The sequence below is a fragment of the Thunnus maccoyii genome, chromosome 15, assembly GCF_910596095.1.
Source record: "Thunnus maccoyii chromosome 15, fThuMac1.1, whole genome shotgun sequence".
Taxonomy (NCBI): Eukaryota; Metazoa; Chordata; class Actinopteri; order Scombriformes; family Scombridae; genus Thunnus; species Thunnus maccoyii.
The window spans coordinates 29,394,600-29,420,186 of NC_056547.1; the positions used below are offsets into that span (position 1 = coordinate 29,394,600).

Consider the following 25,587-nt stretch of genomic DNA (forward strand, 5'->3'; position numbering starts at 1 on the left):
TGGTGATATTCTGACTCAGAATATCCAACATGCTACCAGCAGCTGGAGAGCTGGTCAGTGGGGTTGGTGGGAACTGTTCAGGTGCCAATCTTGTGCTCTGTCTCTGTTCCATTTTGTCAATGGATGATAATTTAACAATACTGTTTTAAACAATAATGTCATCACATGTAAACATAAAAGAAATCTATTTTAGTACCATTTGTTCCATTGTTGTCTGACACACCAGTGACCTGCACTCGCCACAGCACATAAAAATGATAATGATTGTTTTGGATATATTTCACTGAAAAGGCAACACCAGGACATTCTGGTTTGTAAAACATAGTGGAACATTAGGCAGAACCTAGAACAAAGACATGTTTGGTTCTGAAAAGGTTAGGGGAAGCTCCAGCTTACCGTTCGTTGCAAGGGATGTTGCAGGACAGGAACAAATTAGTGGCCTGAAAAATGACAACTGGAAAATGTATGCAAGTAATATTAAGAACTAGTAGTATCCATGACACCATGCGCAAAACCCCACAAAGTAACATTTTGAATAGAAGCAGAATAGGCAAGCCTACAACATGTGTGTCTCTCAGTATTGTTACTTTGCTTCTGGTTTTTCCAGGTCATTTGTCATTCTCACTATATGAGTGAGAACAGTTTGAACCGTATTATTTTTCAGTGTATTCTTTATGATTAATTTTTTATTTTTATATGTATTATATGGCACTGGAATTGCGCTCCTTTAGCCCTCACCTGGTTTAAAAAGTCTCTCAAAGGTGCCTTTCAAACACAATGAAAGCATTTTGTCAGTGTGTTTCTCTCTTTTTTTGGGCAGAAGGTGAGTCGAGGACCCTGGCTACGGTGCCATGGTGTTCAGGAGTGCATCTTGTTGGTGACTCAGCGAATCTCCAAGTATCCTGTCCTTATTCAGCGCATTCTGGACAACACCACCGGTGAATCACCCAAGTCAAAAAGCTTTATTATGAATCTAATTTTGTTTACAAAAGCAAATGCAGATCATTCTTACAGTTCTCTTCTAATACAATAAAAAGTAAAACAAGGAAACAATTGGCCTGTGTACAGAAAACATAACAGGATATTCAGTATATGCACAATTTTGCATTCAACAGCTTTTGGCAGCATATTTGTGGAGTATTCAAATCTTGGCACTTTGCACCATCCAGACAACTATTCCATTTTCCTATATGGAGAAGCCATTTTCCTCCTGCAGGACTGTGATTTGCACAATTTTTGTAATATCTGATATGACTGGCCAAGATGACAATGATCATTATACCTTTATATACTATTTCCCTATCCAAACCTTTTTTACTGTGCTGTTAGGCCTATGAATGGTCATTGAGATTTGTCCATTCAAATGGAGCCAGATGTTCCAGTCACTGAAGCTCAAAATTAAGTGTCAAAGGAGAACTGTAATCATAAACACTTTACAAACTCATTTAACTATACATTTTAATGCAGTTTTTGGTTTGGTGACTGTTTATATATGAGCAACAAATCTGCCTCTTCAAAGCTTTGAAATTTGCTTTGCAGACATTCAGTACACTTCTTCCAGAGGTGCAGATCACTTTTTTCAGAGGTTCAACACTCTCTTTCCAGAATCAAATCTGGTCTGGTCTTTATTGCTATTCACCTTGTGTCTGGATGATTGCCACAGGTGACTGGCACATATTTCTACACCTACTACTGGTACTGAATGTCTGTAAAACAAGTTTCAAAACTTGGAAGACACAGATTTGTAATATTGAAAATAGTACACTTTCAACATAGTAACAGTAAATCAATTATTTCATCATCATTTATTATTTTATATTATTTTGAAATTGTAGTGCCACCACCACATATAAAGGCAGAAGATGGTATTTGGCTTTGGAAACTTTTACAGGGATATTACCAAAAAGCAGGTCGGCAGGCCGGAGTACACCCACAAAAGGTGATCTTCATTAACAAAAATAACAGAGACATAAATGAACCCTGGGAAATTCAATAGAAATAACTTAAGCCAAAGCAAACAAACAACTAAAATCTGCAGCATCACAGCAAGCTGCCACCTACTCTCTTCCCTACTTCATCTCAGTTGACCAGTGACTGGCCTTTTACCTTCTCAGCCTCACGTAACTGTAACGTACCATCTGCTCAGGTTACCATAGGGTGAGCTAGAATGATACCAAGCCATCAAAACATACAGAACATTGATGTAGGATTTCTGTTACTGCTGACAATCACAATTGCCTATGGTTACACACACAGCTATGAGTGCACCAAATTATACAGAATGTAATTTACTACAGCACAGTTTTATGCTTCCTACTGCAAATTGACAATGCCAAGTGACTCACTACTTAGTGCAGCTAACGATGCATACCTCTCAATATTACTGATTAAAAAGACGTTCTGCTTTACCATCATAAAACTTTCATCATAAAGCGATTCAACAAAATATAACATTGTAAAACACAAAATACTCAACTTAAACCTGAACTACATTTGTGCAACATGACTGATAAATTAACATAACCATTAGACTGAAATTAGTGATTTGACACAAAAACACTAGCAATGTTGGGAATCAGGGTTTAGTGAAAAGAGAGAGGAGCAACCTTTTCACACAAATATTTAAATCATGTTTTTTAGGTTTAAAGCCATAGTTTACAGCTTCAATACTTTTCATGTTTTAGTTTTAAGGTTATGAGTTATCATGGAAATCTAATCTCATACATACTTCCACATAATCAACCATAATGTTATTTTCTCTCCCTTTCAGATGATGAAGAAGAAGCCTCTTTATTGGCCCAGGCTCTTCTGATGGTCAGAAAACTTCTTAGTTCAATAGACCAACAGGTACAAACCTATTTTAAGTTCTTTTTTAGCCTTAATTATAAAGACGGCTGTGATTATAAGATGCAAAAAGATTCTAGTGAAGTTTTTATAAGATTACCTGACTGTCTGTCTGACTGTATGCAACAACACACCCCACACACAACACACACCATATGATCCGCATTATTCTTTGCTACTTGACAGATGATTTTGTCAATGTTTTTTTAAGATAAGACTTGATCCCCAAGGTGAAGTTCAAGTGTTACAGCAGCAACAGTAATACAGATAATATGTATATATATCTGGGGCATGGTACAGGTTTATTGTTACTGTTGTTATTGTTACAATGTGCAACATCAAGCCAAATACTGGTCTACTGGTGTTGTTGCCCACATAAAACAGTCACAATGGTGTCATAACTCTGGAGAGTGGAGAGGTTGAAGGTTGGGATGTTAAATCTTACTCTCCCTGGATGAATAGGACCGGATGTGCTTATGTATGTGTGTGTGTGATTATGGGGATAGTGGGAGGGGTTGTTGCTGCTGGCTTTGGTTGTTCCCACTAGGGCAACCTCGATGATTTGAATCATCAGTTGAGAAGCTCGTGAGTCAACGTGCATTTTGTCAGTTGAATCACAGCCTTTTTTTTGCTGCATAATTGTACATAAAGTAATGCAAGGTGACATCATCACAGGCTGTAAACTTTTACAGAGTCTTGTCTCAATATTACCTAAATACATAGCAGTTATGGAAACAGAGAGAGAGAGGACAGCACACCACAGAGCAGAGTGACTCTGTTTGCTGCTCTGTCTCTGACGCTCTCAGCTCTGGTGTTGAATGCAGCAAAGTTGGCTAAACTACTTTTGAACCAGACGCTGGTACAACCTCCTCTACTGTCCAATGTGATTGACTCAGCTGGGCAGGAGAGACGCTCTGTGGTTGAACTAATAAGTTAAATTATAAAATCCTAGCATACTATTTAATTCTCTGACTCTAGTTTCACAGATGATGAACAAAGGCATTAAAACAGTCTTACACTAAAACAGGATAGAACAAGACTCATGTAGGTTGTTATAGGAGTTTAGTGTCAGGTGGCTGCTTTGCAAGAGTGCTGGATTGTACTGTAACTGGGTGGAGGCATGGATATTATTTCTCATAGGAGTATAGGAGAAAGAAAGCAGTCTAATAATGTTGAGTATTATAAGTCAGAAGCCGATGCTCCAGCCTGAAGGGCTGACAGAGTTGAGGAGTCTGAGGAGCCTAACAATAGGAAGTTGTAAATACTGAATTGAGAGTACACTGAGGGGTCTAAGGGGATGGTAAACACATTTGTGTAATCACATTCTAAATATCTCATTTTTAAATGGGTGAAAATTAATTTTAACCATATTTTACCCATTTCTAACAGTTGTTGACTGTACTCATATGATAGCTGAGGTCAAGAGCTCTCTATAACAGTTGGTCCCATGTCTGCAGTCCCTTTTGTTGCTGAATTATAAGCCTTCAAACATACAATGAGGTCAAGGTTCAAAGGCCAGTATTTCAAAGCAGTAGTCATGTAGAATCTTCATACTGACATATGTTACTCTCTGGGTTGAGACCTTTCCAATGATGTATTTGGTTTAGCTCTATGAAAAAGTTTTAATATTCTCATATCATGAACACAAGCCATCCCAGGTCTAGTGTCAGAGAGCACTTTGAAGGACCAATATATAAAACAAAGCTTTTTGTCTGTTAATTTGTTTATTTGTTTTTCTTTTTTGGTGGAAATAGTGACAAAAATGAGTCACCTTCAGAGATTATAATACTGCTGACAATGTAGGGTATTACTATAGGCTTGGAGGAAGGCTTGAAGTGCTTGGTTTAGGCTTAGGGTTAGGGTTGGGGTTAGGGCTGAAAAGACCAACCCATTCTCATTCCCAGTCTTTAGAGACTTGTCGGAGCACTGGGCCCAGATGCTCCCAAGCTGGTTGATAGCCTCCTGCATCCAGCTCCTGCAGCACCTCAAAACAGACAAAGATACACGGTAACTGACAGCACACCCCGGCAGCCAGGGTCATCACACTATTCAATCAGAATCTGTTTTATTAGCCAATGCAAGCATACAACAAATGTGTCTTGGTGTTGGCTCCTAAAAAACCCAACGCAGAAGAATAAAAATAGACAAAATTTGAAATACATTAGATTGAAAGTCATGCAGAGAGTCATGAAAAAAATGGAAAATTTGGGTCCATGTACACTGCACGAATCAAAGGCAAGCCTGCACATAGTCATAAAGCCTGACTGAAAACCTGTAGGGACTTTTACAACCTGACAACAAAGAAACAGCACTGCTGAACAAAAGGAGTCCAAAAGGGACTCTAGTTCCCACCATGCTATGCTCTACTCACACCCAGGTGTGAAATCAGCCTGATATTGCACTGCCAAATTTGACTAATCTGGAGAGTTTGGCCTTGTTTTTGTCAGGTATTCAAACCAGAACACCAGTATGATACAACTCAAAACTCCTCGGTTTGCACAATAAAAACGGTCTTTGTTGTGTTTTTTTGTAAAGGTAATCCACATGCTCAGAACAGAGGCAGGATTTGGGGTTAGCGAGGTAACATCAGGCGTAACTCTGGGTATTCACTGGGTTACGACGGTGGTTCACTTCTTACATCGCCATGGTAACTTATGCTGAAGAGCTAACCTGCTACAGAGCTGTTTATGACACTAAACAAATAATTATGATTTTAGCTGCATTTTAATTGTACAAAGTTGGTTTTATCCCCAGAGTGACAGCTGACAGTGTGGATGATTTTACACTCTGATTCCATCACTTCAGCTCAGAATAACATGAGACAACTGTGACAACTGGAAATAAGAAAATAGATTGTCTTTTATTAGAGACATAATCCACACACTGTTAATTGGCTCCATGATTATAAATGTAACATTTGGGTCAGATAGACCTCATCAGTCATTTAATACTTTTCCACTCTTTGCTTCAGTAGCACTCTGGCATGACTTTAAGTTTTTTATTTATGTGACATATTCAGAATGATTTCTTCATTATCTAGCTAATAGCAAAAATACTCACTCTATGATTACAGGGTTGTTTACATTTCACTTCACTGAATATGACTTGCTGTCCCTAAAACAGAATTCATGATTCATAATACATTTTATGAAATAAATAAGTGAACCTCTCAGCACATGTACTAAAGCACTGAACACACAGTTTGGGAGTGATGCACTTCCACTTTGATGACATCTCCTCTTGTTCCTGTAGAGACTGAATACACTAAGCCACTTTGGAAACAAAAGTATCTGACAAATGAATGCAATGTAATGTAACAACAGTGACTAAGCAACAGCAATTAAGGTTGTCCTGGTAACCTAGTACTCTGAGACACATACCATATGACTGCACAATCCCTGCTTGAATTCCAGCTGGGAAAATCTGTGCATTCCCATCTCTTCCCATGTTTCCATTCTGCCTAAAACACACAGTCAAAGTGGCCTGATCAAAGGTCAAAACACGTCCTCCAAAAAAACTTAAAAAAAAAAAACAGTATCTAATTAGAGGCCAGATGTGACAGATCCACACCAAATCATTTTATTAAGCTCAGTACTAATTTAATGAATTGGATCAGGTCATCATTGTAAAAAGTCATCCCGTCATATTAAACTTACAATTATGATTTCCATGCAGTTTTAGGTTTAAAATGATCAACTCCATGCCAGTTTATTTGTTAGGTCTCCTACTATATTCAATTAAAATCAAATTAAATTACACAGTTAGATAAATTCATGTTCATTAATACCCTCGTTTGGACTCCAAATGGAAGATAACTTTTATACTGTGGGCAGATGGAGGAACTGGAGAAGACGCAGCGGCTGCAGGAGATCCAGGCCAGGTTGGATCCACGGGCTGAGGCCAGAGTAAGAGATGGTAGACTTTTCAGGCAAGGAGAATTGCTCCGCCGGAGCCTTGTCCATGAAGGGACCCTGTTCTGGAAAACACCAGGATCCCGGCTCAAAGGTACATGACACTATGAAAACATTAGTCTGTGTGTAAGGTAAGCAAACTTACTGTATATAGTGTTGCACAGAATTGTTGGCTCAATCTGGTGCGTCACATTTAGTAAAGTGCTTTAAGTTGACAATCAAATTGGCTACTGCAAAGACTGCAATAGGTAACGTGTTAACTTAAAGGATGCTTCCCGTTTACTTAAACCTGATGTATTCAACCTGGAGGCAGAGGCAGAAAGAGAACTGAACCAGTTAAGTACAGTGTACCTTTGGGAAACAGGTGTTCCTGCAGTCACTGCTCTCCTGAGTAAGGAGGAAAGCTTTTGCTGCAAAGAGTTGGACCTGTTGATGCAAAACATGGAAAATCGAGATGTATCCATGGATGTGAGTGATCCCAGGTGTGTTACAACAACAAATGAATTTGCAGCTCTTATGAACATTGTCATCCTGGAGACTGTGTTTCACCTTCCCAAAATCAACTGGAAGAAAGAGGATTACAATATGTAATAGGGTTTTTCCATTAGCCCAGGTTGGTCCACTTTAGCGACGCTGCTTAACCAACCCATGATGAAATGCATCTCCACTACAACCTAACATTTATGGGAAAATCCCATGTAAGTGTAATAATTGTGATGAATAAAAAATGAAATAAATAAGAAAACCCATTAAAATAGGGCCCTAAGACCCAGTTTCCATCAATAACTGGCTTTGTATTACTTCATTTGAACTGTAGGCTCTGCGTTGGGCACCAAAACACCACACAGATGGGCAAAGTGAATTTCATGTTTCAGTCCAACAGTTATAAGATACAGATATAAAATTATGAAAAAACAATTCCAAAATGTTAATTATATATTGATGAATGACAAATTTCAATTTTCTGTTATTGATTTTTATATGAAAATTTTGAACTGATAAGCCTTTCACTGACTTACTTGATGGAAAACAACTTGACTTTGGTGTGTGGTTGTACATTTTCTATCTTTGTGTGTGTGTGTGTGTGTGTGTGTGTGTGTGCATGTGTGTGTGTGTGTGTGTAGATGTACAGGTGTTACTGATGACAGACATCCTGGTATTTCTGCAGGAGAAAGACCAGAGGTACATCTTTCCTTGTCTGGTAAGAAAATGTACTCACACACACACTTACAAAAGGACACTAAAATTGACTTTGCCAATGCATCATTTGTTGCACAGATGACCAGAAAGACAATTCTTCATGCTGTCATCTTTCATTGCAATATTATTGTCATAGCATCTTTCCTCTCTCTCTGTATTTCTTTCTACAAACATCTCTGTTGTGCAATCCAGGACAAACCTCCAGTGCTGTCCCTTGAGAACTTAATGGTGAGGGATATAGCCAATCAGGAGCGAGGCATGTTCCTCATCAGAGACTCCACCCCTCCTGAGATGTATGAGTTCCACGCTGCCTCCAAGGAGGACAAGAACATCTGGATACGCCACATCCAGCACGCCGTCAGCAAGTGGGAAAATGCACCAACACATACAAAACACACTGTTTTTCTTTTGGAAATGAAAATGTTCAATCCTGCTAGCATGTAAATGCATTAGTACTGACTGTGAACAAATTTAGAACTGCCTTAGACCATGCATACACACAAATCATAAACGTCCCACGGTCTTAAAAAAATGATATAGTTAGTATTTATTCAATGTAAACAATATGTTAGAAGAACAGTTATTTTTAATGATTGGGCCTACAACATACAACATTTAAAAGTATGAAATCAATAATAAGACACAATTTATTTACTAAGTATAAATGAATAGCTAAGACTGTAATCTATAAATCATCATTATAAATGTAATGAAATTATTGATATATTAAAATTGTCCTGTTCCCACTTTTAGATGACAATAGCTTATCTGAATTTCCATAATGGAATGTGCAGCATCAGATGTCACTGTGATACATGCAGCTATATATATATATGTGTGTGTATGTATACATATATATATGTATGTATACATATATATATATATATATATATATATATATATATATATATATATATATATATATATATATATATATATATATATATATGTAAAAAAATAAAAATCATGATCGTCTTCAGTCTCTGGGGGATCACACCCGGGTCTAACAATTGCCCCAAACACATACACGCCAACTAGTTTCCCTCCTGCTGAGCTGCGGGTTCAGCAGTAATAGTATATAGTACTATAAGTAGTATAAGTAGTGTGTTCAAAATCTTTATAAAGGTCTCAGGGCACAGAGGGGTCTGACTTTAGTCTTCTGGCCCTGTCAAGTATGCACATCACTCCTGCTAAACAATCCAGTCTGTTGTGGCCATTGTTCTTGCACAGCTATCATGCGATAAAGCCAATCAGCCTCGGTCTTTTGGCTTGGAGATGGAGCAGGGTCAGAAACTGGTGATGACATAATAGGCTTACTTTCAGGCATTACATGGTGCACAAGAGAGTTCACTGGTTACCAAGTGTCTTATCCTGCCTTTTTAGACAGTCCTCAGTTACTACCATAACTCTGTTTAACCTTAGCCTGATAAATTAACAGGCAGGATACTGAAGAAATATAGGGAACAGCTTAGTTTGGTGTACAGTCAGATTTATCTAGGGGCAGACCCCACTTTGAGAACCACTGATTTAGGGGACAAGATTACAAGGATTGCACTTTATGCGTAATCTTGGAAAGTTTGGAGTGGACAGACAAACACTGATTCTCTTTTATTGTTCATTTGTGGTATTTTGTCACTGTCTGTAATCAACAAGTTGATATGTCTAGTAAAATTGCATCACCGCAGTATGACACTTCTTGGTGAGTCCCGAATGGTGAGGAAAGCACAGGCAATCCTCAGTGATGTATCACATCCTCTCTATGGTGAATATGAGTTGTTACAGTAAGTACGAAGGTACATTGTACCACCTTTACAGACTACCTGTGCACAGAGATCATTCAAACCTTCCAGTATAGCTCTTTTAAAAAATAAATAAACCCCTGCCAATAAATCTTCAGGTCACCCACAACTTAGTATTAAACTCAAAACTTATAAGAGAAAGACTCAAAGAAATGGAGACTGGAAACTGGTAGAGTTCAATGTGAATAGGTTTACTCTGCAGAAAGAGCAATACAAAGCAAACCAAGGCCTTGATCCCGGGATAAAGAACCTAATGAAAAATCATAAAACATTAAATTATATACCTCTCATAACCTCTCTTAATCTGGGGCTTATTCGCTGAACACCACCCTGTTTGATCTTAACACTTTGGTAATAATCCAAACATGACTCATCTCAGAAAACAATGGTGTCTCACACTTCTCTAACATGTATCAGTTGTACTTGGTATCTTCCGCATTTCTCCCAATACACATGGCCTAGCGGCCTTCGCTCATCACACACAGAAAATTAAAATGTGACCTCACTGATCATCCCCTTCCCAGTTCCCTTGGGAAAATGTTATCTTTGCACAATTACTGGCCTATTCATGGAAAGGCAGTTTTCCACCACACATGTGATGCAAACAAAGACAGCCAAAAAAACTGTCCGGATTCTTAATGCCATAGCATTCATTCAAGTTCTCCCTCACCTTGGCTCCCCTGATATGAATTTAGACAAATATCACCAACTGGGTTGTCTGGGTTGCAAATGTGACAGTTTGAGGCATCATTCCCACAATTCTATGAATTTTGGACCCCCTCCTGAGTGCCTGAAAGGCATTCAGTCTTGGATCGAGGAGATGTGCGAGATTGATGGACAAGCACAACTGATTGCCTTTTGCCTTTTGTCTGGAATATTTCATATTCCATAATTGTTTTCAGTTTCCTTTTTTGACCGATTCCTCCTGTAGGATTTCCTACAATTTGGACAATTAATTCCATTGAGTTTCACCCAGTATTTCTAAATTTGATTGCACCAAATAATTTAAATTTCCAAAACTACTATTGCTCTTCAACAATTTTTGCAATGTCCACTGATTCCCTTTCACCCACATCAATCCAGTAATTTTCCGCACCATTCTCAGTATTCTCCTCCAGCGCACCAGACCAGTAACCAGAGGGTATTTTGGGCCTTAGAAAGCAGTGGAAACCCCAGGTGCTGCTCCCTGCCCTGCTCTTGCTGGTTAGCTAGTTAACAAAATGTCACTTGATACCAGAGGCAGAGATACTGCAACATTGATATTTTCTTTTGGGGCACTGTCATTAACAACTGATTCATCTTTTTTCATCTTTTTGTCAGGGTGAGATAAGTAGAAGCAAGAAGGGGATGGGGGTCTTAAACTGTCTAATTTTATTATTGATGCAAGCATAGCTTTATATTCTCTCTGACATCATATGTGACTGTGTAGCAGTGTTGCTGTATCTCTGCCTCTCGTATCAGTGTCCGATATGTGTCAGCAAATCTTTATACCCCAAATGATTAGAAAATAAAATAAAGTAAAAAACTTTAAAAAAAAAAATAATAATTTAAATCTTTTTATTAAAAAAATACATACACACACACACACACAAACATCCTTGTCCCTCATGTCACTGATAACAGCATTTGTGTGTTCTGTGCTTTTGTATGTTCAGGTGCCCATCAAGAGAGGAGTTCCCCCTCATAGAGACTGAACACAAGGCCCACCTGAGAAGACTCAAAGGTCAGATGACAATACATTAATGACACAATCAAACAAACATTTTATTGGATTCTGTTTTTCCAACTGGAAACAGCTGCTAGTGAGCACAACACCAAACCTATTTTAATTACTAAACAAATCAGTATCTATGTGAGGTGGCAGTATATAGGTGTGGGGTGTTCATTAGATGTGATAGTACATTAAGAGTGGGCAGGTTTTGTTGTCATGTGATTTGTGTTATTTCTCACATACAGCTGACCTCCAGCAGAAGGACAGGGAAATGCTGGAGCTTCTGCAGGAGAGGGTGACTCTATTCTGTGAGCTGGCAGAGGTGACAAGTTGTGAAGAGGGCCTACAGCCTCCCATCACTCGTTACTTGTTCAGGGCAGACACACCTCAAGCTCCCCGTGCAGAGAAATTCCTACTGGATGCCACAGCTGAGGGTAAATAACACTGTTTTATTATTTATATTCTGACTGTCATTTTATTTTTTTGACTCCACCTCATCATATCACCTACAACTGGCTCTAAAACAGCTTTGCCAGATGGGAAGTGTTGGAGTATTGTACCAGAGGCTTAAAATTATCGTATTTTGAGGAAAATTATTATACGCGAGTGATAACCAAGAGAACAAATAAGCTTAAATGTGTTTCAGAAGACACAATCTGCTACTGCTGCCTGTGCTGGCTGCAACACCTGCTGCGTTCATGGATATATATAAAGTCTATCTTATCAAAGGAGGCATATTGGAGAAAATAACATGCCTGTTGGGAGCTGTTTAGGCAGTTTTATGTACAGATGTTGCTCTAGGCTACCGTCCAGTTTGTTGTGTCCTTCCTCTGTGCGGTAGATGTTTTTAATTTCCCACAACACTGGAAGGCAGCAATTGATGCTACTTGTGAGCCGTAGCACGTACAGGTTGCCCTGTACTAAGTGTCACAAAATGATCAGATTATTGTATTATATGGGACTTTTAGCATTATTGATCAGACATCATACAGAGGGCAAAATAATCATATAAATACGATAATTATTATACATCTGGCAATGTTGCTCTAGAAATACAGGCATGTACATTTGTCTAAAGTGTCTTTATGTGCGGGAAATGGCATATGCCATTTTAGTAGTATATAAATGTATTTTTATAGCAGACAGGGTTGAAATGTAGTTGTGAGAATTGTTACTATCACTTTAAATAAACCCAAGGGCAGAATGGAGTGAAGGCTGTAAATGACACTATATATATATATATATATATATATAGAGAGAGAGAGAGAGAGAGATAGAGATATAGAGATATAGATATATAGATATATAGATATATATCAGTAGGTTATGGCCACTGGTGTACGAGCATACTGGGAAAAATCCCAGTGGGCCGGTGGACCATCAAAATATATCAAGATATATCCATTTTTAATGGCCCTCTCTCTGTGCCTGTCATTTGGGGTGTGTATGACAGCGTGCTGCATGCCTGTGTCAGGTAATGACTTAGCGCCCCCCTTTACTCTCACTGCCAGACGGGGGAGACAAAAGTCCTGCACTCCAGCTTTAAAACAATGAATAAGAATAAATATAATATCTTAATTTATACTAAAATTTGATTCAAAAGAGACGATTAAATTTGTGAGTTATACAGGTGTGTGAGGTTGTGTCTGTTGTGTGTTTCCACAGTGGACAGGTTGAGTGAGCTCCTTCTGGGCTGCAGTGTGGAAATCCCTCTTCCTTGCCATCACAACCACATGGAGGCTGTAGAAACCAGTAAGTCACTGAAGACTCAAATCTCTCATACGACAAGACAAGATTAGATTTTACTGAGCGCATCATTGCAACACAAAAGTAATCCATCAACAATCAACAACCATTAAGAACAGTGGTTCTCAACCTTTTTTCGGGTCAGTGCCCCCCTATCCATTTTTCAGGTCCCTTACCGTCCCCCATCAATTAAAATGTAGGCTAATTGTCTTCCCTGAGTATTAATGTTGATCATTAAAAACAAAGGAAAATAGACTTGACAGTGCTGTGAGAAAACATAGGAAAATTGATAAAATTGTGAAAATGTGCATTTGAATGTAAGATTAAATTGGCATTAAAGACAGACAATCAAAAATGTCTCCCAAGAACACCTCAATGCCCCCCTTCCAAAAATATTGTTTCCAGTGCCCCCCGATGTTCTCTGTTGCCCCCTGGGGAGTGGTACCTGCTCCGTTTAGAAAGGCTAATTTAGAAGAACATACAAGATGCATAAAACAGACCAACATCCAGTGTGTCATACAACACCATCAAATTATCTGGAGAGCACATTTGAATTAATTCAGATCAATGTGTTATAAAAGAGGAACAAACATTAGAAGAAACAATTTACAACAACCAAAACCCCCTTGATTTCCCAATTACTTGGGAAAAAATGACCACACAGATAAAATCTCTCTGGTCAAGGAAAGCTTGTGGTCCAGACAGCATTTAATAGAAAGATCCACAGTGCAGTGTTGAAGTTGTTCAATATCGTATTAAGGTCCGGATGTTTCCCTGATGTTTTCCTCTGGAGCAAAGCACTCTAAGCAACATTAACTGGGTTGAGATAGAGCAGCAAAAACACTAAACACAGTAACACAGAAACACTGGTAACCGGAAATGAGACAATATGCTTACCTATCTATTATTTTATTTCAATTTGAATGCTGAAACACAGAGCCTGAAGAACAAAAAATGTGTAACTGTCCAAATACTTGCTGCCTGGACTGTATCTGACCCAAAGAGTGCAGTTACCAGCCTAATGTGATTTCACACTTCATTGAACATCAAGTTCAAATTCAAGTTTAATGAAGCCTAAACCACAACTCCCCTTCTCCTCTTTTTTGCTGTAATAACAGTCAGATATTTTATCCATTATGAATACTATTTTGTTTTTTTAGGACTAGCACTGAGTAACTGCTGTGTTTGTTTCTGCTCAGGTGATCAGGATCTTTTAGTCAATGGAGCACATGATTCCCCTGCAGCAAAGGTGAGTTGATGGCTAAGGTGGAAGTGTGGTAGCTGGGGTTTATTGGGGGTGGCTCTGGGTCTCAGGTCGAATGCTTTCTCATTCTTCCAGAATGAATAAATTATCAGCATCTCCTTACCTGCCTTAATACATCCTATGGGTTACATGGGACCAGAAGTATTTACCTACCCTCTAAGTTTTGGGGACTGTAATCTTAGAGCATACTTATTTTGGCAAATTAGCACCATTAAAAGTTTCCAACCTGCTGCTACAACTGTTACAATAACAAACCCTTTCACTGTTTTTAGAACACCAGCATGTTTCAGTTTCAGTTTCACTGCATGCCAATTGATTTTGGTAATCTGATTAATTGCAAATATGTTCGCAAGTTCTAACTGAAATACAATATCAAAAAAGCAGGTCCTGTATTATTAGCTTAAACTGTAAATGGCCCTGTGTCAATATTTAATTCCAAAACTTTCATTATTGTAGTTTAGGGTTATGTAAGTATTAAATCATATTACCATAAACTATTAACAATTAACAACAACATTAAATGTTGACTCCTATGTTAATTAAAAGAATGATAAAATTAATCCCACAAAGTAATTAATCAATGATACCTTAATAAATGTACCTTAGATTGGCATTTTACAAATCTCTATGTAAATACAACAAAGAAAAAGAAAAATCACACAATCAGTGCAGCTGGTTATCAACCTAAACAAACAATATTTTACTAAAAGATTGCATCTCTCAGCTTACATTTCATCTTCACCTCATCACATCACCCTTCGATCACTTTAGAGACACATGTGTATGTCTGGTCTGAAAAACGCATGAGGTGCACACATTCTCACTGCATATTCTGTGTTAATAAATACCAGTTCATGTGCGGGAAGTGATGTATGTTTTTTGTGCCTACGCATTGTTCGGACATCAGGAACTTCTATGTCAGGCCGTCATTGTGAATAAGAAACTGTTCTTACTATCTTGCCTGGTAAAATAAAGGTTAAATAAAAAAATAAAAAAAACACCACCTTCCTTCTAACCAACTTTCCAAGGTTGTAAAGGGCTATTCTGAACTTTTTTTTCTCCCTTCTTCTGCTACAGTTTGTTTTGCTGCCTGCTGATGAGGTAGCTGAGGATGTTTGTGTGGCTATTGCTTGGTGGATTGAGCAGCATGCTGCTGGTGATAGCAACATGCAAGTTAGCTTTACATGGCGTTAGCTGGTTGTTGTTGACTAGCATACTGTTAGCTGATAATGAGGGGAATGTTAATTAAGGATGTAAATAAAAGAGTACAGTCTAGACCTGCTCTATGTGCAAAGTGCCCTGAGATAACTCTTGTTGTGATTTGGTGCTATATAAATAAAATTGACGTGACTTGACTTGATCGCTGATGATGTTACAGACAGAAGTAAATATCTGAAGAGCTGTGTTGAATGTGTGGATATAGTTAATATAGGTAGGCAAACCTGCTCTACCTCTGAGCCACAGCCGCCCCAAAGAACAAAGTCCCACAGAGACCCAAGCACAAAAATGCTAAAAATCCCAGGTTCCTGCAGGTTTTCCAGGGGAAAACGTAGAATTCCCAGAAATAACTGGGATCTCAATTCCCAGTTTTATTTAGTAAAACCTGGTCCCAACTCTCCACTTTATTACAAAACAGTTTTTAAAGGGGATGAAAGGAGCAAATATCACCAGCTCTAACCATTCACAATCATATCATGTCCTCTTAGGAATGTGAATTTTAACTGATTTACTAATGTACTGCCATATCTAATGACTGTATTACAGTATTACTGTATGTTCAAATGCATCATCATTCTCTTCCCAAAATAATAGTACTCTCCTGTGTTTGTGGATTTTTTTTTACCTTCTAAAGGATTGCTCGAGGAGTGAAGACAAGCCACCATCTGCAGTAAGTAAGGCGATGAAGGTTTCTCAGATATCAGTGTATGTTTGTGTGTGCATGTGTGCGTGCGTATGGGGGGGTGACAGGACCCTCCCATATATCAACCCACATAGCGTGCTGCATGCATGTGTATGTGTGTGTCTGTGTGTAAAAGACACTAGTAATGAATATGCTGCATGTGTTTGACAGGAGATCTGTCAGCGGCTGATGAATCTCAGTGTTTATCTCCACGCACTCCAGGTGAGTAGGTTTATGTTGATCTTTAACACTCTTATATACTCTCATATACAACAGCAAATAGCAGATATACCATGACATAGATGACTGAGAATCTTCACAGACAACCATCACAGAACAACTACTAGGAAAGCTCACACTGCTCGCGATCATTAAATTTTAAAGAATAATATTGCAGGTGACTGTTACAAAGATGGGGTGTAATGCAACAGAGGAAAAAGATCTTGCAGTAATACCAGTAGAGTGGTAGAACTTAAAAGTGTCCCACTTTTCCACCGCAGTGGATAAGTATTCATAAACAGTCCTCATACACATAATCTGTAATCATACACCAGTCTGTCAAAGATCTATTAGAACATGATCAACATAGTTCTACAAGTCCGGGAAATATTAAGCATGATTTAAAGTTAAGAAGACAACTTCTATGCGATCACTTATTTTGAATGTCGAAATAGTCGATTACACAGCTGTAGTCATTAACCTGTATTTATGCTGATTTTGTTAGCTGTCACAATTATAAAATAATCAATCCCCCTTTCAGGTTCTGTAGCTTGGCTCACCATCCAGTCAACTGGAAAATCTTAACTCTTCAGTGCATGCTCTTCTTGGCATTGGATGGTCTCCAGTTCCTCCAAAAAACTGTCTGCTGAACCATATAATTTAAAGTAACTCTTGACAGAATAAGCACACTGTTTTCAACCTGTAAAATCAAAACCAGAGAGAGACGGGGGGGGGAGACACAGCTTTCACTCTTATGTGCTTGTGCACAACATACAAACAGAAGGTTAGAGAGATGCAATGTTAGCTGAACAGTTGCAATGTCAATAATCTCATCAGCTGGACACACAAGGATTTTATTTAGTAAGGCTTAAAAAAATTAAGACCAACCCGCCAAAATGATAATGGTGACAGGTACAAGGCCATGAAGTAAAAAGATGACTAACTACAAATTGACAGTGATCAGACACAGAACTGTTCAGGAAAAGCAGTAAATGAACATAACTAACAACATGAACAGTGAAGCTGGATTCTCCATCATCTCCTGCAGGGTGCTGTCATCAAACAAGACTCCATCTTGGAGCTGCTGCTGCAACCACAGGATGCTTCAGCACCAGCTACAGGAGGTGTAAGGCGTCCTCTCTGGCGAGATGGAAGTCGGGAGGCCAGTGTGGGGTCAACCATTGGGGAGTTAGCTCTTTTGCAGAGACAACACAGCCTGCTGCAGGAGGAGCTGCTGAGGCTGCGGGATGCTGAGAGTCGGTTCAAGGACAGCGAGAAGGCCCGGGCCAAGCTAGAGAGGCAGGTCCGACACATGAAGGTCTGCAGCGGGGCTTCACCTGCCTCCCAGCAGCTGGGAGAGCAGGAATCTCAAGTAAGAACAATGCACTGCAATTCCATATAGTTAGGGAGCTTAAATGACAGATTTTTAAAAATCGTCAAAATCAAATGGTCAAGGCTGAGGGATCCTAGTCTACTATCAGTCAAGTTCCAAAAATACTGGATCCTACACATCCTACAAAATGCAACTCAGCAGCATCTCTTCACCAGGGTTATTCTGTCAGACAAACTCCTCCAGAACAAGACATTATACAACCATGACGAGTAAACTGACTTTGATGTGTAAAATACGCTGAGTGCTCCTTTTACATAAGGTTTTTTCCATGGAAGGATAAATATATCAGTAATCAGCAGGTGTACAGTATACTATATGGTGCCCCATGTGGGAGTGTTCACTGGGTTTCCTCAGTGTCTTCTTTTGTTTTTACTGCATTGCTGCAGTCAGGAAGAGAGGTCTCAGCTGGAGATGACGCCCAGTGGGACAGCCAGGAACCTGTCCACCAAACAGATGGCCTCCAGGACAGCAGTGATTTGGAAGTAGACATTATGTCAGATGATGATGGGACGGCATCTGAAAGCTCAGGCAAAGGTCAGATAACAGACATAACACACACTGACTGAATATAACATGCATGATTTTGGTATCATACTGTATCTGAGGTAATGGTTCCTTTGCAGTTAATTGGAGAATACACTGGATGCAAACAGGCGTTCTTTGTCCAGTGTTTTATGTCACATTATGCTAACAGCCTCCAAATCTCTTTTTTTTTTTGGTCCAACTTACTTTTAAACTTTTTAATCTCAGTATACCTCATCATCCAGTGAAGCTGGGAAGAGATTGGGGGATTTGGTGGTGCTTCTGGGTACTGTATTCATTGAGCAGCAGCTGATAGTCTTGTTCTTGCTGACCTCCAGTGGTCTAAGTGATGTAAAGCCAGTATTCAAATATTGGCTCAAATAAAAATGTGTGTAAGACAAATAAATAAAGGTTGGATAAAATCATGGAGGGGTGCTGGAATAATCTGTATTCTAACAGCTAACATGGTAAAGTACATTTCCATAGCAGTTATTTCATCAGTACAACAACAGAGTCATGTCACACTGGCCACCACTGCCACATCCATCTTCTTTTATCAACACAAATAATGTTTTTATTTACAATTCAACCCCAATTACGTGTCCTGTGCCATTTTAAAGTATATATCAGTCAGACTAAACACTTCCTGCAGATGTGTTACATTAAAATTAGGATGATAAGAGGTGCAGGATGAATTATGCAACTGGAAGGCTATTAATGTGAAACATCAGAACAGGATGTTGGTTTCAATGACAGTAACTTAATAATTATAATAAATCGTTTTTACAGACACTTAGAGAGAGAGAGAGAATACAGAATTTATCAAGACAACATTTAAACATGGAAATTGTGTGTTGAGATGTTAAGCAGGGAGGCTTATTTATAAAATATATACTTATAAAATAATATGAAATATTTTACTTTATGGCCCTGGCCTTTGAGAATTTACAGTAAACTTCAGAGAGATATTTTCTGAAAGAGATGTTTTACACATTGCTGGAAAATATCAGTACTTACTCAACACATATTCACATCACGCTACTGAAATGCCATTTTCTTGTAGTTTTAGGGGAACGGTTCAGGAGATGACTGATTTTTGATTTGTTCTCTCTTTTTCAGATCTTCAAGATATTCCAGAGGAGTTCTGATCCTTGGCATGTTTTTGATTATGATACAAATTGATTATGATACAAATTGACTGACTCCAACAGTAGACCACTATACCAGAAAGCACAACAATGCGCATGTCTAACTTTTCTGCAAGTCTGAATATTATTTAGCTGCTTTGCTTTTGAGTACATGGCTTGTGACGGTTAGTTGTTTTATTTTTCAGTTATGCTTTGGATTGTTTGGATTTCTATGATTTACTTCCGTCACTTGACCAAAGGGTTGTGGAAAACCGATGGACATTGCAAATATGTAACTCTGTTAAATCTTTAGATTTGACTAAATGACCATTAGGACTGATGGTTAGGGCTGCTACTCTTTTCAACATATGCATTTGTATCCCCCACAAAAATCAAGGAATGTATCAGTGTTTAGTTTATATATTGAAGAATATCAACAATACAAAAAAAGCTGGGTGAAAACTGGATTTTAAAAATACAATTTGCACCTTTGTAGCTTATATACAGGTTTTAATGGCGTTTAACAGACTCTAGTGCTTTACTGTGAACTGAGTTGATGGACAGTGTCTTCCTGCTGTATGACAAACAACAACCTTGATGTGAGTTTGGTTTAAATTGTGCTGCTCCTTTTGAAATGTGTGTATTTATCTTTGAGAATTTTTAAAAGCTAAAAATGATGTGCCCTACAAACAAACCACATCAGGAGAAAAAAAGTATGTGTTTATATGAATTACCAGAAAGATCACATATACAGCAACCTGTACTGAAATACCAGAAAAATAGTTAACCAGCACAATCTAAAGAAATCTAATACAACTGCCATGCAATAAATCCTGCTTTTTATGATGCTTATAGTACATGTCACAATGGAGCTAATATTGTCAAAAATGCAATATTATTCTTATCAGTCTCATCCAGAAGAATAGATTTTTTTATATTAAGTGATAATCATCTGTGGAGGTTCTGCCCTAACTTAGAATTTGGACATGAATGATAATATTCACCTGTGCAGAATGCAAACTGCAACTTCTTCATCTTCTTCAAACAAGTAAAACAAGTTTACAGGCGCATTACCACCAACAGCTGGAATGTTTTTAGTGGTGAATTGTGGGATATGCTTGGCTCTGAATAGCACTTCAAAGTGGTATCAAGAGAGATGTGCATCAAGTGCAGATTAAGTGGACTGAGTGCTGGCATAATTCTGAAATGGGGCTCACTTGCCTGCTACCTGTCGACACATTAACACGTACTTATGTGCTCAAAACTCTAAGTGTGGATATTGGGTACCAAAGTCACACTGCTCCCTCTTTTGTTCCTGACAGAGTCATAATTCATGCAGCCACTAGAGGTCCTTTTTGGGAATTGAAATGACAAATGCTTGTTATTCTACTGAGGACAACCTTCTCCCTTAACAGCTGAAATACACCAGGCATGGACACAAGCATCACATAGGAAGGGCGGAGTGGGTTTTTTTCACCTGCTACACCAACTGTGTCAGCTTCACTGCATGTGTATTGAGTTTTGCCAAGTGATAATGCAGTTGGTTATGCAGGGTTTGGAAGTGTAGGCTATATTGACTGGTACTGAATTCATTTACAAGATTGTTTCAACTACAGGATCATGGACACTAGGGGTGTGCCCGAATACAAATACATTATTCAGCAAAGCACAAATAGTGGGTTTTTTACGAATATTTGTTACACACAAATATTTTTAAAAATATTTGTTAGTTAGAGGTCTGTCTGCAATGAGGTGAAGAGTAAAGTTTTAGCTCAGTAGTCAGCGCAGTCGTCTATGATCTGGGAGACTTCAGTTCGAGACCCAGTTTGGGGACCTCCTTCGTAAGGTAGTTTATTCATGAACACTTATTGTAACACTTTAATTTTCTAAAATTAAAAGTGTAATAAAAGCAAAAACAGGATTTGTAAACCTCTTTCCACTTTTATTCGAATACAAATACAAATACAAATAATTTTGCTGCCTCAACAAATACAGATACAAATACAAATACTGGACTCTCTGCACATCCCTAATGGATACTCTCAACTCAACTCAACTTTATTTACAGCACCTTTCATAGCATGCAGTCCAGAGTGCTTCAAATAGCAGGATTAAAACGATGCAAAAAATAAATGAATAAATAAATAAATAAAGCAAAATAGATGACAATAAATAAAACTTTGCAAGACTAAAGAATACAACAATAAAACTTAAAACTTAAACATACAGCGATATTGCCATTGCCACTCTAATATCCAGAGTCGGTGTGTCCCACAGTTTGGGGGCATAAAAACAGACAGCCTAGTCGCCAGAATAAAATGTTGGCATTGTGCATCGTACAGATATGTTGAATCTCTGTGTTTCAATACGTTTAATCCGAAGCATCCGCTCTCTGTCACAGCCACATATACACATTGATTTGATTTATTTTAATGTGCAAAAAAATACTCTTCCACTGCTGCGTCGCATCCCCTCTCTTTTACAATAAGGTATTTATTTTAGTCATTTTAAAACAGATTGTACTAATTTTTTACACAGTTCTAGCCTTTGTAGTTTTTACCTGTTGGAGGGCCGCATAGCCACGCCCAGAGAAAAAAAAATAGATCAACTGTGTGATGGTCAGTATAGCAGCTTCAGTTGATTATAATAGACGCATTCTGTTGCAGCACATGTGTGATGCCACATCCGTGCTTGGTGTATTTAGGCCGTTACTTAGGCCGAGTCAAATAGCAGGTGAAAAAAATCCACATTCATCTGCTGAACGAGGAATATTTCTCTGTGCTCATCTTAAAGGATAGGTTCAGAGTTTATCTGTCTTTATATGATAGTGATGTGCCATTTAGTATGTGGAAATGGGTCTTAGTCACTGTAACAATTCTTACTCTCCATATTGAACCTGAAGGTATTCTCTCAGGACAGGACTACACTGAAAGAAATGGGGGCCAAAATCTATAGCCCTGGTTCTGTGAAAATATGCATTCCAAAGTTCAGCTGATGTCAATATGGTGCTTCAGCAACCTCAGCGAGCAAATCAAGTTGTATCTTCTAAAGTTACAGTCAGTGTTTAGTTGAAATTCCCTCTTCTCATGGGAGTTCCATGGGAAGAAATACATTCTAATGCAGTGTTGCAGTACTTTGGAACAAAATTCTGGGATCTCTGAAGCAATACTGTTTGGTGAGGAAATTATTATCAAATAGTCAATCTGAAATGTGTTTGGCTTGGTTGTCTTGCATGTTTTTAAACCTGTTTTACCTGACTTCTATATCTGGCAACCCATCCTTTCCCTTTATTAACGACTGCAATAGAAATAAGCTTTTAGCTTTATTGTGTTTTTATCCTGAACAACTCTCTCTCTCTCTCTCTCTCTCTCTCTCTCTCTGTCTCTCTCTCTCTATCTATCTATCTATCTATCTATCTGTCTGTCTATCTATCTATCTATGATTGCGTATTCGATGTAGATTTGCATATTCTGTAATACAAATTTTCACATACAAACTGCTCCACCTGTTCATTTATTTTACTGATATGAATGTATTTCATTTTTTATCTCTGATATCTTTTACTAAAGCTGTCATCAGATTAGTAAAATCTTTGATGCCAACGTAATAATGAGATGTATAAGATACTGTAAGTAGTATAAGGTATTATATATTCAGCAGATACTGTATTTGTCACTTTAAGGCCTGACCTGAAACAAGGATTGTACTTGCTTTTGCATACATTTTTGTCATTCATGTGAAATGTATTACTACATTAAAAAATTGTAATACAAAATGTATTGTGTATTTTCTGTGTATTTTAGGACACTCGTGGATATGTACACTTTTTTCTAGAATCAGGATTATTTAAGTATTGAGTGCAACGACCTTAAACACACCTGCAGCACAATGAGAGCACTATGAATGCCAAAACAATGCAGCTGGTGTTACATTAACAAAATAATGAAAAGAAGCAACTGGGCCTTTTAAACTGGGAGAAATTGGCCTTAGTGGTGTCAAAGGATTTTTGGATTGTTTGGCGATCATCATAGTTAGTCTGTATTGTCTTTCGGTTGAATTTTCCTCACAGTGTGAAATCCTTTTTGTTAGGTCATGGTCAAATCAGACCAGGTTCAGGCTGGTCAAGGTCAGATGATAGTGGGGTCAAGTTAGGTCTGTGTTAGTTCAGATGACGGTCCGATCTGTTAGGATGCTTGTCCCATCAAGCTTCTATAGTACCAGTACCATGATCCTACTATAAGGCAGACTGTTCAGACAGATGTTTCAGGGGTTGTGTACTGTCGATTCCAGGTTCCAGAGGATCAGGCTGGGATGCTCGCCATCTACGGGGATTGCTGGATTTTCTTCTCTGGATCTCCACAATGGTTTTCACTCAAACATGCTTTGCAGGATTACACACCATTAGACAAAAATGTCTTCACTAGATATCTATCTGATAGTGCCGTAGCTAAATTTAAGGAAGCAATTCCATCAGTATTGAATTCAATGCCATGTCTCAATACTACAGAGGACTCTTATGCTAATTTTAGTTCCTCCCAAATTGATAATCTTGTTGATAGTGCTGCAGGCTCATTGAGAATAACACTCGACTCCATTACCCCTTTAAAAAGGAAGATAATAAAACATAAGAGGTTAGCTCCATGGTATAACTCCCAAACCTGCAAATTAAAGCAAACATCACGAAAATTTGAAAGGATCTGGCGTTCCACTGAGCTAGAAGAATCTCGCTTAACCTGAGGGCCTACAGAGGGCCTTCCTAATATAGGAAGGCCCTCTGTAATGCCAGAGCCGCCTATTACTTATCATTAATAGAGGAGAATAAAAACAGCCCTAGGCTCCCTTTCCGGGGGGCAGACACCCTCTTTACTTTTAAGAGTAGACTTAAAACTTTCCTCTTTGATAAAGCTTATCAAAGCCAGGCTTGCTTTGGATCAGCCCTTAGTTATGCTGCTATAGGCATAACTAAGACTGCTGGGGGACTTCCTGTGATGCAATGAGCTCCTCTCTCCTCCTCCTCCTCTACATCTGTATGCATTCATGTACCATTAATGCATGTTACTAACTTGGCGTCTTCCCCGGAGTTTTTGTGCTTTCTCGTCTCGCAGGAAACATCAGGATCCAAAGTGTGGCCTTGGCCGCGGGGATGGTGCAGGGATGGTGCGGGGATGGTGGCGTGGTCCTGTGGGTGTCCTGCCTTGACACCATCTCCAGCTATTATTGCTATTATTATTACTAGTCATATCCCTATTATTATTATTGTTGTTATTGTTATTATTGTTGTTATTATGCTTCTCTGTGTCTCTCTCCTCTCTCCCCCTCCCTCCTTCTTTCTCTCTCAACCCAACCGGTCAAGGCAGATGGCGGCCACCTAGAGCCCAGTTCTACTTGACGTTTCCTCCCGTTAAAGTGCCCTGAGATAACTTTTGCTATGATTTGGCACTATATAAATAAAATTGAACTGAATTGAAAATGTTCCCATTGTCAGCCCTGAATATCTCGTTAAACTCTGAATATAGCAGAGTCTCAGCAGAGTCTTGTCTAATACTTCACGATTAAGGAGGGACAGAGAATTCTGCCCCCCGCTACTTGGTGTGGCAGCTAATATGCCAAATAGACCTCAGAGTCTTGCCTATTATGATTAGCCAGGTAGAGTTTTCACATCTAAGAAGACAGAAATAAGCTAATTTTGAGCAAAAAAGTTTTTACACACAATTTGTGTATTGTTGGAAAAATCACTTGTATTAACATCATATGCCAACATAGACCTATGTGATCATCAATTCAGTGCGTAGTTACTCTTTAATTCTAGACTGGAGTCCTGTCACCATATATACACTATTTATATATATATATATGACACCATCGGGCCGCACTGGTCAGTCGATATGAACGGCCTCATACCCCACAATAGAAAAAGTGTCACTGTCCAACACACCAACCCTCAGAGGGGA

At 38.6% G+C, this 25,587-nt stretch overlaps 1 protein-coding gene across 3 annotated transcripts in view; it reads left to right on the forward strand.

Moving 5' to 3' along the window:
- arhgef1a (Rho guanine nucleotide exchange factor (GEF) 1a) overlaps positions 1-21,329 on the forward strand; it is a 52,982-nt gene extending 31,653 nt beyond the window's left edge. For all 3 annotated transcript variants that reach the window (XM_042436224.1, XM_042436223.1, XM_042436225.1), the window contains 14 exons: positions 821-938; positions 2,771-2,847; positions 6,678-6,849; positions 7,880-7,956; positions 8,148-8,320; positions 11,410-11,477; positions 11,711-11,899; positions 13,131-13,217; positions 14,411-14,460; positions 16,328-16,363; positions 16,547-16,597; positions 17,643-17,966; positions 18,374-18,521; positions 19,629-21,329. In XM_042436224.1, coding sequence (XP_042292158.1) covers positions 821-938; positions 2,771-2,847; positions 6,678-6,849; positions 7,880-7,956; positions 8,148-8,320; positions 11,410-11,477; positions 11,711-11,899; positions 13,131-13,217; positions 14,411-14,460; positions 16,328-16,363; positions 16,547-16,597; positions 17,643-17,966; positions 18,374-18,521; positions 19,629-19,657 — 1,599 coding nt within the window. In that variant the 3' untranslated portion in view covers positions 19,658-21,329. The remainder of the gene's footprint in view (positions 1-820; positions 939-2,770; positions 2,848-6,677; positions 6,850-7,879; positions 7,957-8,147; positions 8,321-11,409; positions 11,478-11,710; positions 11,900-13,130; positions 13,218-14,410; positions 14,461-16,327; positions 16,364-16,546; positions 16,598-17,642; positions 17,967-18,373; positions 18,522-19,628) is intronic.
- Positions 21,330-25,587: the final 4,258 nt, after the last annotated feature.